Raw genomic sequence first — 19,062 nt, 5'->3', positions numbered from 1 at the left:
TTGTGGGATTACATTTCTTTGAATAGTACTGTCTAACTCAAAAGGTAGCACATTTTCTATTGGATGATAGATACTCATTGCTTTATCCACCAAGAATTTATTTTTCTAGAAATGTCCCTACCTGATCTGAGGGACTGTCAATCAAGAGCTTAAATTCCTTTACAATAAACCCTGTACCTAGATGCAAGCTAGGTCAATCTATCTATCTATCTATCTATCTATCTATCTATCTATCTATCTATCTATCTATCTATCTATCTATCTATCTAGTTTTATCTTATTTAAGCTTAATCTCTAGAACACCAAATTGTAAAAATGTTGATTTTTAAAACTATAATAATATGTCAAGTATTTCAAAGTCAGCTAAATAATAAAGCTACTGCATTAATTTATCTGTAAAGTTTCTGACAAATGCTATGCTTTATAATGCATTACTAAGTAGAACTTAGTTATGATCACATCACATAGCATAGCATAGTTGGTAAAATTGTGATGCCTAGAATACAATTATCTGATGTTGAATCCCAGAGAAGTCAACTAATTAGTTTTTGATTTTTACAAAGTTACTTACTTTTGTTTTCTTGTCCAAAGAGACTGCAATAACAAGAGGATCATTGTCCTGGAAACAAAGTGTTTCTGGGATATAGTAAGAACTCAATGAATGCCAACTACTATTTTTGGAGGTGCTATTGGAAAAGTTCATTATAGAGACTATTTGTAGTAGCTACCAAATGGAGTGAGGAGAAAGTGAAGGACTATTTTCTATAGATTCATTGATGAGTTACTAAGAAACTATCCCAATGAGCTAATATTTTAGATAAATGACAGCATACAGGCTAGCAACACATTTATAGACATCTCTGACCTCAACCAGATTGTTTCTCTAGAAGTCAAAAAAATGAGAAGTAGAAGCAACATTTGCATATTATTTATTCGAATTAGTAATTTGTGTTATTGAGAACTTCAAGGAATTTGGATATAAACAGGATGACATTATTTGCATGTTGCATTCAATCCATATATTGAAACAAAACCCTTGGATATGAGGATGCATTTTTATTGTGTGTATATGTGAGAATCATTTTCTTGCCTCACTTTCACATTCAGAAGAGAATGAGACAAGGCAACAAGCATCCCGTTCTATTCAGTGCACCTCAGGGTCTGTCATGCTGTTTTCTCTCACCAAAGAAGACAAGACATAAGTAGAGAAGAAATTAGCACTGACACATGGGCCAGAAAGAAAAGAAGCAGATAAAATTTCCTGAGCAATTCTGCAACTTACTATACAACTGAAAAATATATGAATTCAGTGGCATATATGAGTTTGTCCGCAGACGTTTTTTATATATTCAAAGACAGCTTATTGTTAACATCTATTTGAGATTTCCCAAAAGTTCTAAATCTGAAAATTATCAGAGTAATTACATGTATTTTGATTTACAACATTAAATGTGCATAAGAAGTGATATGTAAGTTAAATATGGCCAGGGAATGATAACATAAAATGTGAATATAACTTTTGAGCCTTAATTGGCAGAAGATTTCTATACTAGAGACCAGTTTTGGACATGATCCAGTCTCTATAGTATGTCACTCGAGTGTAGACACCAGGCTTGTTTGGAAGAGCACACTCATCTCCCCAGCTTACAATACCAGCAAGGAACCAGGTGCCTTTAGAATCTGCACTAACCAGTGGTCCACCAGAATCACCCTAGAGGGAAAAAGAATAATGTACAATCACTATAATTTAAAGCTAAACACTGGATATTATTCTTTTATAGTACATACAGAGAAGAAAAGGAGACAAAAACCTCTAGATACATTAATACTTCATTGGTACTAACCTAGAACTTTCTTCGTGTCCTATGAACATTAACTTAAATCCAAGATGCAAGTATATGTTTTTAGATATAATAATATAATGAAGAAAAACAGACATGAAAAATTTCAACTGAAATTTTCATTCAGCAGAGCCATTGAAGAAGACATTGCTTAAATAATCATCAGTATACTGAGGAACACTTTTCCCAAACCCCTATTTTCAGGTAGGGGTTGTGGAAAAGGGAGGTTTGTATTCATCTAACACCAATACTACATTATTTTCATCCTTCTTTCATGAACATAGCTCTAATTTTGTGAATTGTGTAATTTGGCTATATCCCATCAACACAGTTTTAACCTTTACACCTATTTCCCAGAATGATGAACCTTTTCAATGTTTGGATTTTCCTTTGCTCTAATCCTCAGCATCCTGGATATTTTTCACATCTATAGGGATGATACAGTTAACATCTTAGCCCACAATTTCTTTGCTTCCTTGACTCTTTTCAGCCTCATTTTTATTCAATAACTCCATGTCACCATTTCTTGTCATTGCCTACTTGCTCTACTTGTGAAATACCATTACTCAGCGTGATGACTTCATGTTCTACTTGTTCTAGTTTACTAGGCACCTACTCTTCAACTTCACCACGAATGCCAATTTGCAAATTCCTTTCCTTTCTTTCACAACTTTATGTAGGATACATTCCTTAATTTACCCATACCACTATACTCTCCATAATATGTTTAGCTCCTTATCATCCTGGACTCAATCATACACTGGGAAATACAATCATATTATAACATTATCACCTAACAACGTCTTTAGTGTGTCTGGCTACTTTCTTTTATCATTTTTTAGTCAGTCATTTAGAATTCTTGTGATTTCACAACTCAAAAGAATCCACTTTTAGCACTCACAGCCCATTGTACTAGTTTCAGATTCTGAGAATAAGCAGAGGGTAACAGCAATCCCATCCTTCCTTGCCTTGTCACTTGTAACTGAACTCATTTAATATATATTTTTTTTTAGGTCCGGTCGTGGGGCCTGAACTCTGGGCCTGGGCGCTGTCCCTCAGCTTTTCAGCTCAAGGCTAGCGCTCTACCACTTGAGCCACAGCGCCACTTCCGGCTTTTTTTTTTCTGCTTATGTGGTGCTGAGGAATTGAACCCAGGGCCTCAGAGGCATGCAAGGCAAGCGCTCTACCACTGAGCCATCTTCCTAGCCCCCCTCATTTAATATTAGCTCATATTTGTTTCTATTTTTCTTCTTAGATCGATACAGTTCAGCTTTAAAAAATGAGGAAAGTATTCACAAATAAACATTGTTTATGTTTAAAATGAGCACACACATATATATTTCAAAATATTCCATTGTTCATTTGTATATATCTCAGAACATACATTTACTCCAGTCAAGAGAATTGTTATTCATTACTCCACATATTTATGTATGAGAATATATACAGTCCATTTTCATAGCATTTTCAAGCATACAACACATTATTATTAAGTTACTATGTTATATAATAGGTTCCCTAAACATTAATTTTGTAGTAAAGTTTTTCCTGTTTTAAGAATATTTTTCCATTTTTTTCCTATTTCTCAGCCACTGACAACTATCATTGTATTCTGTTTTGATGGCTTTGATTTTTTAAAGATTCAATTGGGAAGTAATTGCAGTAATTCTATTTCTTTGTCTGACTTATTTCACTTAGCACAATGTTTTCTCTATTTGTCCATGGTATCACAAGTGGCAAGATTCCTATTTTATATGTAAAATTCTCTCTATATATTGTAATGCAATTTATAAAATATAATGTAACATACATTATATATGTGATATGTATATCATGCATAACTGATATATAAAATATATGATATTTAAACTATTTGTTTTTTCCCTTCTGCTCTCCAAATTATACCAACATCAAATACAGTGAAAACAGGGGTTATACCATGGGGGAAGGACATACAAAGCAACAAAAAAATCACATGGTACCTTATAAATATGTTAGGAACAATAGCAAGAAAGAAAAAAAACCCACTTGTGTCCTTATCATGGGGTTCATTGCAACAATGAGATGTACAAGATGCTATGTTGAAAAACAAACTTTATAATTCAGTTAGGGGGGGATGTAGTTGTGGAGATGGGAGGGAAGGGATAGTAGGGGAAAAACAAAGGAGGCAACAATGGTTAATAAGAAATGTACTCATTACCTTGATCATTTGATTGTAACCCCTCTGTACAGTATTTCACAATAAAAAACTTACTTAACTAGTATATGTCTGAGTCAAGCAGAAAAGGTCAGATAAGTTGATGTTAGGGGAATAAACCCCAAGAAAAGTATTCAAATCGTTTTTTTCCCTTTCATGCAATTGTTTCTGTCATATTTATAAGATGATTTCTAGGGCTGGGAAGGTGGCTCAGTGGTAGGGCGCTTGCCTTGCATGCCTGAGGCCCTGGGTTCGATTCCTCAGCACCACATAAGCAAAAAGAAAAAAAAGCCGGAAGTGGAGCTGTGGCTCAAGTGGTAGAGCGCTAGCCTTGAGCTGAAGAGCTGAGGGACAGCACCCAGGCCCAGAGTTCAGGCCCCACGACCGGACCCCCCCCCCCCAAAAAAAAAGAAAAAAATAGATGATTTCTATGTTGCTTTGTATGTCCCTCCCCCACAGTATAACCCATACTTTCAGTGTATTTGATGTTGGTATAATTTGTGGAGGGGAAGGGAAAAAAAACCAAATCGTTTAACTAGGGAAAAAAAACCAAATCGTTTAACTAGGGATACAGGTGGACCCATTGCAACAATGAGATGTACAAGTTGTTATGTCGAAAAACGAACTTTACAACTTTGGTGGAGAGCGTGGGGGGGGGGGAAGGGGGGGAGTAGAGAAGTATGGGGAGGGATGGGAAGGGGAAACAAAGAGGAGGCAACAATGCTTGATAAGAAATGTACTCATTATCTTTCCATGTAATTGTAACTTCTTCTGTACAGTATTCTCACAATAAAAAAAAGTATGATATTGATCTGTTGGAAGACACATTTATTTTTTCCATCCCTTGGCTAGGATGAGTAGTGCTACAATAAACATATCTCTTTGAGATACTAATTTTATTCCCTTTGCATATATACTTTGAAATGGAATTTCTGAGTTATGTAATAGTTTTGTTTTTATTGTTTCAAAAAAACCCTCCATGCCATTTTCTATAATGACTATAACAATCTACATTTCCAAAAATGATATACAAGAGTTCCTATTTCTTCACACTCTTGCTGAAAATATTTTTCATCGTCTTTTTGATAGTAGCCTTCATACCAGGTGTAAGATAATATTTCATTATGGTTTTAATATTTTACTCTGAGCATGATATTGAGAGCTGCTTTCTAATTGTATACCTGCTTTCCAATTGTATGTCTTCTTTGGAAAAATGTCTATTTGTGCCATTTGTAAACAAGATTTCTTCTAACTTTTTTCAATAATTTACATAAGAAATCAAATAAAGCTGATAAATAACTATATCATTAAAATGTTTAGGATAGATGAAGTCATTGGGAGTACTACAGACAGAGTATTTAAAAATAATAAAACACATGTGTCTACCTGTGTAAGGTAAGGAGTTATGAGGCTGAGGATGATGAGCTGAGAGGATTGGGGATTTAAGCTCTTCCTAATATCAAAGAATGGTTTAGACAGAAGACAATTGGAAGGAATGAAATATATAATTAGAGATGATAAGTATGTACTGTAAGTAGTTGTTTCCATGTCTGCTGGCTCCTAGACTGCAAGAACATGCACTATTCATTTTAACTTCCCAACATATAACCCAGGGTCTGGCACATAGAAGTCAATAAATAGTCATTAAATGTAACAATGAACAAATAAAATAAGCTTCTTCTTTAATTTACCACCAATTCTGCCACAGTACTTGTATTTTGTTAGCTCCAGTGCAATTGCTAATTACAAGCACATAGTGTAGCATGTTGAGGATGGTTTGCAACCATCAACACATGCTGCAGAAGATGGTCACTACTAGGATAAATCAATATTTGTAAAGAGCTTAAAAGAGTGCCTGTTACATAGGGATGCCATCTAAAGTTTGTTAGATAAAGAAAATACTTAGAATGCTGGAGCCAGATTGTGAATGTTCCATGGTTGCTTGGTTTGGTATTAGTATTAGCTATGTGTTTCTCAGTGAAAGATAAAAACCATTATATTCTACTTCATCTCTCTATTGCTTACACAATGGGCCTTACCAATACCCAAAGCTTCTTATAACAGGAAGCATGATTTAAAATGTCAGAACATTAATGAAATTTATATTGATGATATAGTTTTAATTAGATGATGGGACCAAACCAACCATAATCAATATTTTAAAAAATCTGAGAAAAACAAAACACTTAATTGTAAACATAAAACAAAAATATATAAATTGAATATAGATGAGGCAGATTTACCTGGCAGGCATCTACACGTCCTTTTAGGAACCCGGCACACAACATTCCACGGGTGATGACTCCACCATATACTTTTCCACTGTTGCATGTCTTATTATCTATAATCTTCACTGATGCTTTTTGGAGTATATTAGGAGTTTTTCCTAAAACAAAAATTACATTACATTATTTTTTTTACTAAAATTCAATTTTAGTTTTTCTAGATAGGTCATTAATATCTGAACTTAGCACTTTCAATTTCTTTTTTTCTTTTTTCTTTTTTTGTCAGTCATAGGGCCTGAACTCTGGGCCTGGGCACTGTCCCTCAGCTCTTCAGCTGAAGGCTAGCACTCAATCACTTGAGCCTCAGCCCCACTTCCAGCTTTATCTGCTTATGTGGTACTGAGGAATCGAACCCAGGGCCTCATGCATGCAAGGCAAGCACTCTACCACTGAGCCACCTTCCCAGCCCAAGCACTTTCAATTTCTAAGTCAATGTTAAAACATGTTTCTTAAGTGAACTTAATGTTTTCTCCTTACATTGTAATAAAGAAGCATACAGTGCTAATGGATACTCCAAGCTATTGTTAAACAGTGTCATACTTAGAAATACTTAATGCTTATAGCCAAATGTAATGGGCCTTTAACTTAGCTTAGAATTTTATATTTATTAAATGTACTCCTTAAAATAATAAAAAGTTCATAACATGGAAACATGTTTCATGGTTGTTAGCTAAATTTATTACTGTAATTCTTCACCCTGGAATTAATTTAAATATTTTCAAAAGTATTTTTTGAGGGGTCTGGGAAGGTGGCTCAGTTGTAGAGTGCTTGCCTAGCATGCATGAGGTCCTGGGTTCGATTCCTCAGCACCACATAAACAGAAAAAGCTGGAAGTGGCTCTGTGGCTCAAGCGGTAGAGTGCTAGCCTTGAGCTGAAGAGCTGAGGGACAGCGCCCAGGTCCAGAGTTCAAGCCCCACAACCAACCAAAAAAAAGTATTTTATGAACTTAAGTAGCCATTGCATTATTAAGGTTATGATGCCCACACATACACACATACTCATATACAATCTTTACTCAATTAAGTATTGAGTTTCTTGTTTTGTTTGATCAAAAATGCTTTTTCCAGCTTGCATCATGGGTTCACATCTATAAGCTTACCTACTCTGGTAAGAAAAGTCCATAAAACTCCATCTTTAACTAACAAAAAGCCATACTAGAGGCATGGCTCAACTGGTAGAGTACCAGTTCTGAAACTTTGAGCTCAAGCTAGAAAGACAGAAAGGAAGGAAGGAAAGAAAAAAGGAACAAAGAAAGAACAAAACAAGCAAGCCAAAACGGTTCACTCTCCCAAATTCCCACCCCTTGGTTAAAGCATAATTTATAATGCTTAATTTATAATTTACTTATTTATAAAGCTTTAATTTATAGTTTACATGTTTCTTATATTTTGTGATTATTTTTGTGATTATTATATATGGATGAGCAGACAAATGAAGTGGATCAACAAATATTTGTAAAAACTCCCCTTGTTAGGAAAATTATGCTAACAGCTCTTGGAAATTATAATTTCTGCATTAATGATCCCAAGGGTGATTTTCAGTCCATTATACATTATTCTCTTTAAAATGATTAGGAAAATCAGAAAAAATTTCTCCTCCTCCTCCTCCTCCCCTTTCCTCCTCCCCCCCTTTCCTCCTCCTCCTCCCCCTTCCTCCTCCTCCCTCCCTTCCTCCTCCTCCTCCTCCCCCCTTCCTCCTCCCCCCTCCTCCCTCTTCCCCTCTTCTTCCCCCTTCCCCCCTCCTCCTCCTTCCTCTTCTTCCTTCTGTTGCTCCTCTTCTTCCTCCCCTTCCCCTCCCCTCTTCCCCCTTCCCCTCCTCCTCCTCTTCCTCCTCCTTTTGATTCCAGTCCCTGGAGCTTGTATTATGGCCTTGGCACTAGCCGAGAGCTTTTTTGTTCAAAGCTAGTGCTCTACTGCTTGAGCCACAGCTCCACTTCTGGCCTTCATGTAGCTTTTGGAGATAAGAGTTCAAAGACTTTTCTGCCCAGGCTGGCTTCTAATGGCAATCCTCAAATCTAAGCCTCCCAATAGCAAAGATTCCAGGCATGGCCCACCATACCCAGCAATTCAAGTTACAAACAACCATTTTTCTGTAATGGAGGGTGGTTCAGAACTCACCATCAGATTTCAATGTTCCCCAGCCAGTGACCACCACATCTGAATTGGGTGGGAATGTGTGATTAGTTTCAGGAAGACATATTCTTCGAATATTACTTGTGTACAATACTGGTGAAGATAGACGCACAACAGCAATGTCATGATCGTGTGCAGGGTAATGGTAATTTTCATGAATTATAATATCCTTGACAGCTCTTTTTGTTCGTTGATCACTCAAAAGAAGCCCAAAAGTAACATTCCATTCTTTGGGATCATTGGCACTAAAGAGAATAGATGTGCTTATTAAAAATCCTCTATATTGGAGTTATAGAAATTAATTTCTTAGCATTTAAAAATAGTTATATTTGAATTCCTGTAGCATTTGTCAGTACTCATAATAAAGCTGTGTGTAACAGAAAATAATAAAAATGTTATCATGAACAAGCAAAATAAGCTCTGCTGAGAAAGATATCTGATGGAAAGTATATTTTATTTCTTGGTTTCAACAGAGAATACTAAAGGGGATTTTTGTAAGATTCATATGACAAACATAAAATAGATTAACTAAGAATCAGACAAAGATAGAGCCTATTTATTTGTTTTAATCTTTGAAAAGAATGAGGAAAATACTTTGGAATTTATTATTTATTATTTAAAGATTTGTACATGTAGTACTGAAAAATAGTGCTGCAAGAAAAATCAAACTTTCTACTAATATGATGTAGTCAAGTAAGATTTTAGAGAGAAAAACAATGGAATTAATGAAGATAACCATTATAAATTATTAAAAAGTATGTAAAGCAAAATGGAGCAATTGTTGAGTGTGAAAATAAATCCTTTAAAAACATTATCACTTCAGCTAGACATGGTGGCATATGCCAGCGGTCCTAGCACTCAGGAGACAAGAACAGAATAGTTTGGAATACATAGAGAATTCAAGGTCATCTGGGAAAAGAAGACTTTGTCTCAAAAAATGAAGCTTCTGTGTGTGTGTGTGTGTGTGTGTGTGTGTGTGTGTGTGTGTGTGTGTGAAGAGGTTGAGATTAGTGATCACAAAGCATCATTTTAAATAGGGCTGAACATGTGTGGGTGGATGCAAAACGGATTCAGTTACTTATAAATAAATGGACCGTAATAATGTGAGAAAGACATAGAAGATCGTGTTTAATTTGAGATTTAAAGTTTTTAGATAATATTCAAGTACATGACTCTAAACTAATAGTTCTCAATTAGGTCATTTTTGTCCTCCCACATTTGGCATTTATTTGAAGAAAACTTGGCTGTCGATAGTGAGAAAGGTTCATGGTGAGTGAGGGCAGGAATACTGTCAAATATTTCACAGCTTTCCACAACAGAGAGTTACTTATCTGGTCCTGTAGTACCACTCTTGACAAACCATGCTCTAGACTGACTATATGGCCTACTTTGCTTATTAATCAGTAAGTAATTTTGAGGTGGTATGTGACAAGATATTCAGCAGTTGGAAGCATAGTTATATAGCCCTATTGCTAACAGATACTAGATTGAGCACTGTGTGCCTTTGACAGCTTACTTTATGAAACAATGAGCAGCAGTGACAAGCCAGCTGTTGCTAACGAGCGTGGCTCCACATCGGTGGATATGATTTTGCTGAAGACTAGCTTGCCAGGGCCATTCTCCTTCCTCTGCATTCTGCCCGCCTGCGATTTTATTGCCAGAAGGAGTGATTGTGCGCTGTCCACAACCTGTTCAAAATAGAGTTAATTGGTATGAATATTTCTTTGCGTGCATATTAATATAGTAAACAGACACCCTATAATTCTGTATGTGACCCTATAAATTCTGAACTGAGGAAAATCTCATAGTCTTAGAGAACTTAGGATAGATTTATTATGAAATGAGATTTCCTGAGAGTTCATTCAAAATATATTGACATTTTACTCTAAACCTATCATTCACCTATACTCTATGTCTCTGTTCTTATTATAAAATAATTTAAGGGATAGGAGAATTGTAGGTTAGATTTCAAAAGATGGTAACTGTGTATGATACTGAGTTACCCAGGGAAATGTTGTTTTTTAAAAAAAATGTGAATGAGAACTGAATGAGAACTGAAAAAACTGAATGAGAACTGTCAACAGTGTAGAAAGAAATGGGGTCCACTTCAGTCACAATATCTGGATAAAAGAAACGACACAAATCAAATGGTTTCTGAAGTTATGTGATTCTATCAGTCTGGATTGTGTGTTTTATGTCTGTTTAGACTCAGAAAATGTGCTGGGGCTGGAAAGGTGGCTCAGTGGTAGAGTGCTTGCCTTGCATGTATGAGGCCCTGGGTTCAATTCCTCAGCATTACATAAGCAGGAAAAAAAAGGCAGAAGTGGTGCTGTGACTCAACTGGTAGAATGGTAGCCTTGAGGTGAAGAGCTGAGGGACAGCACCCAGGCCCAGAGTTCAGGCCCCACGCCGGACCCCTCCCCTGCCAAAAAAGGAAATGTGCTGGACTTTGAAGTCCACACTAACTATACAACTTGATTCTCTCCTTTTTCCTCTGATTACCTTGACTGATCTAGCTTTATTTAAAGCACCTACTTTGTCTCTTATGGTACCTTTTAACTAGAGCAGAAACCCTGTCTTCAGGACCTACTACTGAGAACATATTACACATGACTCATACAGAGACAGTTTTGTACATCATCTCTACAGGAAATACTTGGCAATGTTGGAAACTTTTTTACTATCAAATTTAGATGTGGAGGAGGCTACTGTTATCCATTAAGAAAGCTCAGGGATGCTGCTAAATATCATATAATACTCACGAGAGCTGCTGAAACAAAATGATCTAGCCTCAACTAAATAGTGTTCAAAGAATGAGGCACCTTGTATTAGAAAGTGAGAATATATAAGTAAGTTGCAAAATTAGATAGTCAGTGGCATCACATGTCACAGAAATGTTAGTTACATATGTTTAGATACACTTAGTGCTATTCTTTCCTGAGGGTGGAGAAGCATTAGAAGTCATACACACTAAAGTCTTAAAATTGGGCCTTAGGCTTATACATTTTTTGTTGTTGTTGTTGGTAGTGGTGGTTGTGTGGTTTGAGCTCTGGGCCTGGGCACTGTACTTCAGCTCTTCTGCTAGCATTCTACCACTTGAGCCACAGTGCCATTTCCAGTTTTCTGGTGGTTAATTTCTGGTGGTTAAGAGTCTCACTGAGTTTCCTGCCCAGGCTGGCTTTGAACTGCAATCTGAGGATTTCAGCTTCCCGAGTAGCTAGGATTACAGGCTTGAGCCACCGGTGCCTGGCTAGGTTTATACATTGTTTTTAACTTTATATTATTTTCGAGTCACCCAAATCTCTGGATGTTAAAGCTGAATTACAGCCTTTGTGGCAACTAATACTGATGAGAGCTCTTACCATGACTCATTGAATGTAACTCCCTTTCTTTTCTTTTTTCCCTCCCTTACCAAGGATAAAACAATCCACAGCGTAGAAGTTTCCTCCCTATCCTCCCTCCTACCTGGGCAACTCCTATAGGAAGTTGGCTTTTACCCAACTTCTTTCAGAGCAATATAAAAACAAAGATGCTTCTCTATGGTATAGAAATTTCCCCTAGGCAACTTGACTTCACTGTTTCAGCACTTACTCAGAATTCTCACTTAATTTCTACCCTTGGGTTAACTCCTAAGTTCTCATTTACTCATGATGGTAGTGTTGGTTAAGCTTGTAGTCACCACTTCTGTGATAGTTTGTTGTTACATCTGTGGAAATGCTATATAGCACCCCATAGCTTACTTACACCAAAAGAAATTATGTGGTAAATTTCAATAATTTAAAGAATATAATGAAGGTTGCTTGTTGACACTTTTCAGAAACATTGACCAGATCTATAGAACTCTTATTGCCTTTCTGCCCTTCTTATTTATCTACACTCCATTTTCATGTGCTTTATTGTGCCATACAGAAACTCTATTTTTCTAACTTTGTTTTTTCTTGCCTAACTTGCTTTTTTGTGGTGGTATTAAGGATTGAATTTAAGGCTTTGAACTTGCCAGGCAGATGATCTCCCAATGGAGCCACTATCCAATCCCTTATTTTCAAGGTATAGTTTCACTTTATTCATGCTCTAGTCTGGATTATGTTTCTCCTACTTGTGCTTCCTGTGTCACTGGGGCTGACAGGCATGTACCACCATTGTGCTTCCCGCTAGCAGGTGTGTGCCACTGAGCTCAGCTATTAGTCTTGAAAACTTTTATGCCCAAGCTGGCCTTAAACAAAATTCCTCTGAGCTCAGTCTCTAAGTTAACTAGGATATCAGGCCTCAGTCACCACACTCCAGGCCCCTTGTTTTTGGGTTTTTTTTTTCACTTAAAATATTATCAGAATCAATCATAGGCCAAGTCATTCTGAATTCTTGGTATAAAGGATTGTTCACTAATCAGGCTGAGTAAATATACAAGTCTATGACTTTTTTTCTCATCCCTGACCTTATGCCTGTTTTTAAGTATCTGCTATGACCCTTCCAGATTTGTAATTATTGTGTTTTTACAAGTATTAGATATTCTTTGGAATAATTCACATTAAAATACCATTAAATTGCTTGAGGATTGGTTCAGTTGAAATCTATGAGAGAGAAAAATAATGTAAAACAGCTTTGTGTTTGTTTTGCCCAGGTATCTTCAGCATAATTATGCTGTGATCCAGGTTGAGTAAGAATGAGTGAGGTCAGTGTCTCCTGTCTTTGGAAGAGCCATTGAATCCAGTTGTCACAATCACTCTCCTTACCACTGGCTCTATTCTCAGTAATCTGGGGGATCCTATTTCCAGGACAGGTAGTAGGAAAGTGGCAGCACAATGCCTTGCATAGAAAGGAAGACCCTTTTTTCATAATGGATAGCTTTCTTCTCTACTCTTTTCAAGATCTCTGCTAGGATTAGAATTCCACTCAGTTGGTAGGCCCATATTATTCATAAGTAAAGTAGAAAATATAAATGACTGGTACCAACTATGTGCTTACTGTGTGCCCTACCTTCACAGCAATTTGAAGTGAGGCTTTGGGAAGTTAAATATAGTTATGTAAATTTATTCATTTAGTGTGTGATAGATCTCACACACCTGAATCATACTTTTTAAGTTCTGTGCTAGCCCTTCCTGCCTTTAGGTCTTCTCTGCCATCATAGTATATGGTAATGAGTTCCATATTTTAAATTCAGGATATCAGAGAAGTTAAGGTCCATTGAGGTAAGCATCATACAAGTTTTTCAAAATAGCCTTTATGAATATCACACAGAGTGCCAAGGGGAAGTCTTTTTTGGTATTCAAGGAAAATAGAGTTCTTTGTTGGTGAACTTACATGTATGGAGAAGATTTTCTGCTATTGGCATCGCAATGTCTAAAAGACAAGGGAGAGGAAAATTAAAAGTTACATTTTATAAATAGGTTACATTAATATTGACAATAATTATTTCATTTTTACAAATGTTTTATAGACAGAATGTTTTTATTTTATCTTGGGTATACATTTGTACATTCATAAGTTAGTGCAGAAAGTAATAAAATCCTTGAATTCATTCTTCTATTTATTTCTTAGATGACTCAAGTTTCTAATTGTCAGTTATTTGAAAAAGAAGCGTGATTGTCAAAAGTAACTGAAATATACGAGAAATATTGACAGTACACAAGGTTGTACCTTAACAAATAATGCTAGTAATAGGACAAAAGCACTTAAATTGTTATATTGTGTGTGTGTGTGTGTGTGTGTGTGTGTGTGTGTGTGTGTGTGTGTGTGTGTGTGTATAAATGGCTCTTCCTATATGTGTAATCCTATTAGTACTGTTTGCGAATTAGGTTTCAATTATTTGGTGCCTCTCATGTCCCATTCTTTTGGGATTAAGAAGAATGTAATTTAACAATGAGGCAGACTTGAATATTATCAACTCTTTCCTAGATAGATATATCACTTTAGGGAATATTATAGAATGAAATCATTTATACATATAATTTTGTATGTACTATATATACTATGCCTGTGGTCTTTAAACTTTTTGAATTCATGTGAAAAATATATGAAAAAGGAGACAAACCAATGAGTCATACTCTAAATTTTAGACACACTGTAAACTCACTAGCTCTTTGTATTTTAAGAGTTGTTCAATAAAGCATCATTGGGTGTTGTATGAATTGCAAATTATAAATGTCAATGCAGGTTTATTTTTTAATATGCTCTTTGACTTCAATAAGTCTAGGAAGGAGTATCCAGCTGTACATGCCTATTATAGTTACACACTCTTAGATTAGGTTGCACAATTAAATCTGAGAGACAATAAACATCCTTCACCAGAAAGTCTACCTGTCTAAACAAAAAGACAAGAATCATTCAGCATTCAGTTGGGCTGAAAAGGTATGAGACACACCTACTTGAACAGAAAGCTGGAATAGTTTCATCCTATTCTTCACAGATTCCTTCCAGAAGCTTTTTGTTTGATTTGATAATTTTAGAGTTTAAAGTTGAAGATTTTATGCTTGATGCAATATACTAAATTGGGGGATAGAGGCATGGCTCAAATAGTAGAGAGCATATGAGAAGGCTTCGGATATATATAAATAAATAAATATATATAGATGAGTGGGTAGCAGACTAGCTGCCATGAATAGGAAGATGACTTATACCATCATCCTTTTGGGCTTAACCCTGATTTCACAGTTGGATTTCCTGCCTTTTAAGTCCTTGGCTCAGGCTGGAACACCTGTAGGTTTACCTCTGAATCAAGAATTCAGTAGTACAATCCCAAGATACATAGTTCCTGCTATAGCACATGAAGGAAGAAATAGAAGACAATGGCATAGGAAATAAAGGATAACAAGAAGGCTGAGCATGGTGGCACACACCTATAATTCTAACACTGAGGAAGCTGAGCTATAAAGATGTTTAGTTTCATGCAATCCCATTTGTCCAACCTTTCTTTGATTTGTTGTGTTTCTGGGTCTCTATTAAGAAAATTTCGGCCTGCGCCAAGGAGACCTAGGGTTTCGCCTATTCCATCCTGTAATGTTTTCAGGGTGTCTGCTTTATCTCCAAGGTCTTTGATCCATTTAGAGTTGATTCTGGTGCAGGGTGATATATAAGGATCTAGTTTTAGTTTTCTGCAAGTAGTTAACCAATTTTGCCAGCACCATTTACTGAAGGGGCTGTCTTTCTTCCATTCTATTGTTTTAGCTCCCTTATCGAAGATTAGATGGCTATAGGTCTGTAGGTTCATTTCTGGGTTTTCAATTCTATTCCATTGGTCTTGAGGTCTGTTCTTGTGCCAGTACCAAGCTGTTTTGATTACTATGGCCTTGTAGTAGAGTTTGAAATTTGGTATTGATATTCCTCCAGCAGTGTTCTTTCTGTTGAGGATCGTTATAGCTATTCAGGGTCTTTTATTGTTCCATATGAATTTTTAGATTGCCTCTTCTATTTCCTTGAAGAATGAGGATAGAATATTGATAGGTATCACATTGAATTTGTAGATAGCCTTGGGAAGTATTGCCATTTTCACGATGTTGATCTTTCCAATCCAAGAGCATGGGAGTTTTAGCCACTTTCTAAGAAATTGCAGAGCTTCTGCATGGCAAAGGACATAGCTAGCAAGATTAATAGAAAGCCCACAGATTGGGAGAAGATCTTCACTAGCCTTACAACAGACAAGGGTCTCATATCTAAAATATACCTGGAACTCAAAAAATTAAATCCCCAACAATAAATCTTCAAAGAAACAACTGCCCAATAAATAAGTGGGCTAAAGACTTAAAGAGAAACTTCTCTGAAGAGGAAAGAAGGATGGCCAATAGAAACATGAAGAAATGCTCAACCTCCCTAGCCATAAAAGAAATGCAAATCAAAACAACATTGAGATACCACCTCACCCCAGTTAGAATGGCTATAATCAAGAACTCTAATAACAACAGATGCTGGAGGGGATGTGGCCACAAGGGAACCTTACTGCATTGTTGGTAGGAGTGTAAACTTGTTCAACCACTTTGGAAAGCAGTATGGAGGTTCCTCAAAAGACTCCACATAGAGCTCCCCTATGACCCAGCAATCCCACTTTTGGGCATTTACCCAAATGATCACAAACAAGGCCATACTAAAGCTACCAGCACGACTATGTTTATTGCAGCATTATTTACCATAGCTAAGATATGGAACCAACCCAGATGCCCCTCAGTAGATGAATGGATCAAGAAAATGTCATATATATACACAATGAAATTCTATGCCTCCATCAGAAAGAATGACATTGCCCCATTTGTTAGGAAATGGAAAGACTTGGAAAAAAAATATATTAAGTGAAGTAAGCCAGGCCCAAAGGAACAGGTCCCATGGTTCCCTTATTTGCAATAACATATGTCTGAGACAAGCAGAAATGGTCAGATAAGTTGATGTTAGGGAAATGAACCCTAAGATATGTATTCAAATGTTTTTTTTTTCTTTCAGGTGATTGTTTCTAACATATTTATAAGATTATTTCTTTGTTGCTTTGTATCTCCCTCACCCATGGTATAACCCCTGCTTTCACTGTATTTGATGTTGGTATAATTTGTGGAGGGAAAGGGAAAAAACAAATCATTTAACTACGGATACAGGTGGATCCATTGAAACAATGAGATGTACAAGTTGTTATGTGGAAAAACGAATTTTATAATTTTGGTGTGGGGGAGGAGGATTAGGTGGGGGGGCAGAGGGAGGATGGGAAGGGATGGGAAGGGGAAACAAAGGAGGAGGGTTCAATGATTGATAAGAAATGTACTCATTATCTTGCCCATGTAATTGTAACCCCTCTGTACAGTATTTTCACAATAAAAAAGAGAGATATTTAGTTTGATGTGAGTCTGGGCTACATAGTGAGAACCTGTCTTAAGAAAGTGGGAGTGGATAATAAGAAAAAAACACACAAAAACCCCAGCTCAGCCAGGCGTTCGTGGTTCACACCTGTAATGCTAACTACTCAGGAGGCTGAGTCCTGAGGATCATAGTTCAAAACCAGCCTGGGCAGGAAAGTCTGTGAGACTCATATCTCCAATTAACCACCAGAATACTGGAAGTGGCACTGTGACTCAAATGGTAAAGCGCTGGTCTTGAGCTGAAGAGCGCAGGGACAGTGTCCAGGCCCAGAGTTCAAGTCCCACGACCGACAAAAAACAAAAAGCAAACCCAAAAAAAAGCTCAGCAAATGCATATTGCTTTTCTTTTATTGATGTATCAATGATTAGATGTGTATACGCCCTCAGTAAATTTAGAGGTTGGCAGACAAGAAACACAGCCCAATGGATAATTGAAATCAATGTGATAAATGCTATCATAGAAGAATGCATAACAAATTGCACAACCAAACAAAAGCATTTAGCATAAAGATAAAAGAACTCTTGTTTGTAAACATTTAGCTACCAGCACAACTATGTTTATTGCAGCATTATTTACCATAGCTAAGATATGGAACCAACCCAGATGCCCCTCAGTAGATGAATGGATCAAGAAAATGTGGTATATATACACAATGGAATTCTATGCCTCCATCAGAAAGAATGACATTGCCCCATTTGTTAGGAAATGGAAAAACTTGGAAAAAATTATATTAAGTGAAGTAAGCCAGACCCAAAGAAACATAGGTCCCATGGTTTCCCTTATTTGCAATATCTAGTATATGTATGAGTCAAGCGGAAAAGGTCAGATAATGTGATGTCAGGAAAATGAACCCTTAGATGTGTATTTTAATGTTTTTTTCTTTCATGCATGTGTTTCTAACGCATTTATAAGATTATCTCTTTGTTGCTTTGTATGTCCCTCCCCCACAGTATAACCCCTGCTTTCACTATATTTGATGTCAGTATAACTTGTGGAGGAGATGGGAAAAACCAGTTGTTTAAGGATACAGGTGGACCTGTTGCAACAATGAGAAGTACAAGTTGTCATGTCCAAAATGAGCTTTACAAAGTCGGTGTGGGGGGGCGGGGGGGGGGGGAAGGGGGGGAAGGAGAAGGATTGGGATTGGGGGGGAGGGGGAAGGCTGGGAAGGGATGTGAAGGGTAAACAAAGGAGGAGGCTGCAATGCTTGGTAGGAAATGTACGCATTATCCTGCCCATGTAATTGTAACTCCTCTGTACAGTATGTTCACAAATAAAATAAAATTAAATTAAAAAAAAAGATAAAAGAACTCAAAATGCTGATAACAAATATACCTTTGGAAGAGAGTCAAAACATTTATTTACATGGCAAAGTAGACATCGTTCACAGTCTATGAAATATTGGATTGGAAAACAATGCTAAACGTTGTAAAGTCTGTAGTGTAGCAGGTCCATGACTAGAGTTCGGAAATAAGAAATGCAACCTTGGATGTAGTTATAAGAATGAGTGCTCCCCCAAAAGTCTGATTTCAAGCTAACTTCAAGCTGACATTTTTTTTCTTTGAAAGTAAAAATCTGAAACAATGACAATTAAGCTATACTATTCTAAGAATAGGGAAGAAGTGACAGTAGTGTTGATTTATTTATCACAAATTTTGCTTATATCTATAGGCTTATCTGCATTTAGGTAAATTTATTTCTTTGTGTGAGTCCAAATACTAAATTTGTTGATTAATTGTACTTCTCATAGGGTTTTCTTAGCGTTCTAACATGA

At 36.5% G+C, this 19,062-nt stretch overlaps 1 protein-coding gene across 1 annotated transcript in view; it reads right to left on the bottom strand.

The window, feature by feature from the left end:
* Positions 1 to 1,549: 1,549 nt before the first annotated feature.
* Positions 1,550 to 19,062, bottom strand: part of LOC138821040 (transmembrane protease serine 11C-like) — a 43,639-nt gene continuing 26,126 nt past the window's right edge. The window contains exons 6-10 of the mRNA XM_070013117.1: positions 13,755 to 13,793; positions 9,973 to 10,144; positions 8,442 to 8,701; positions 6,282 to 6,424; positions 1,550 to 1,711 (exon numbers count right to left, since the gene is read on the bottom strand). Coding sequence (XP_069869218.1) covers positions 1,550 to 1,711; positions 6,282 to 6,424; positions 8,442 to 8,701; positions 9,973 to 10,144; positions 13,755 to 13,793 — 776 coding nt within the window. The remainder of the gene's footprint in view (positions 1,712 to 6,281; positions 6,425 to 8,441; positions 8,702 to 9,972; positions 10,145 to 13,754; positions 13,794 to 19,062) is intronic.

Source organism: Dipodomys merriami, unplaced genomic scaffold (genome assembly GCF_024711535.1).
Source record: "Dipodomys merriami isolate MVZ:Mamm:240054 unplaced genomic scaffold, mDipMer1.0.p SCAF_9, whole genome shotgun sequence".
Taxonomy (NCBI): Eukaryota; Metazoa; Chordata; class Mammalia; order Rodentia; family Heteromyidae; genus Dipodomys; species Dipodomys merriami.
Note: the sequence above shows the minus strand (reverse complement) of the source record. Positions and strands in the feature narration are given on the sequence as shown.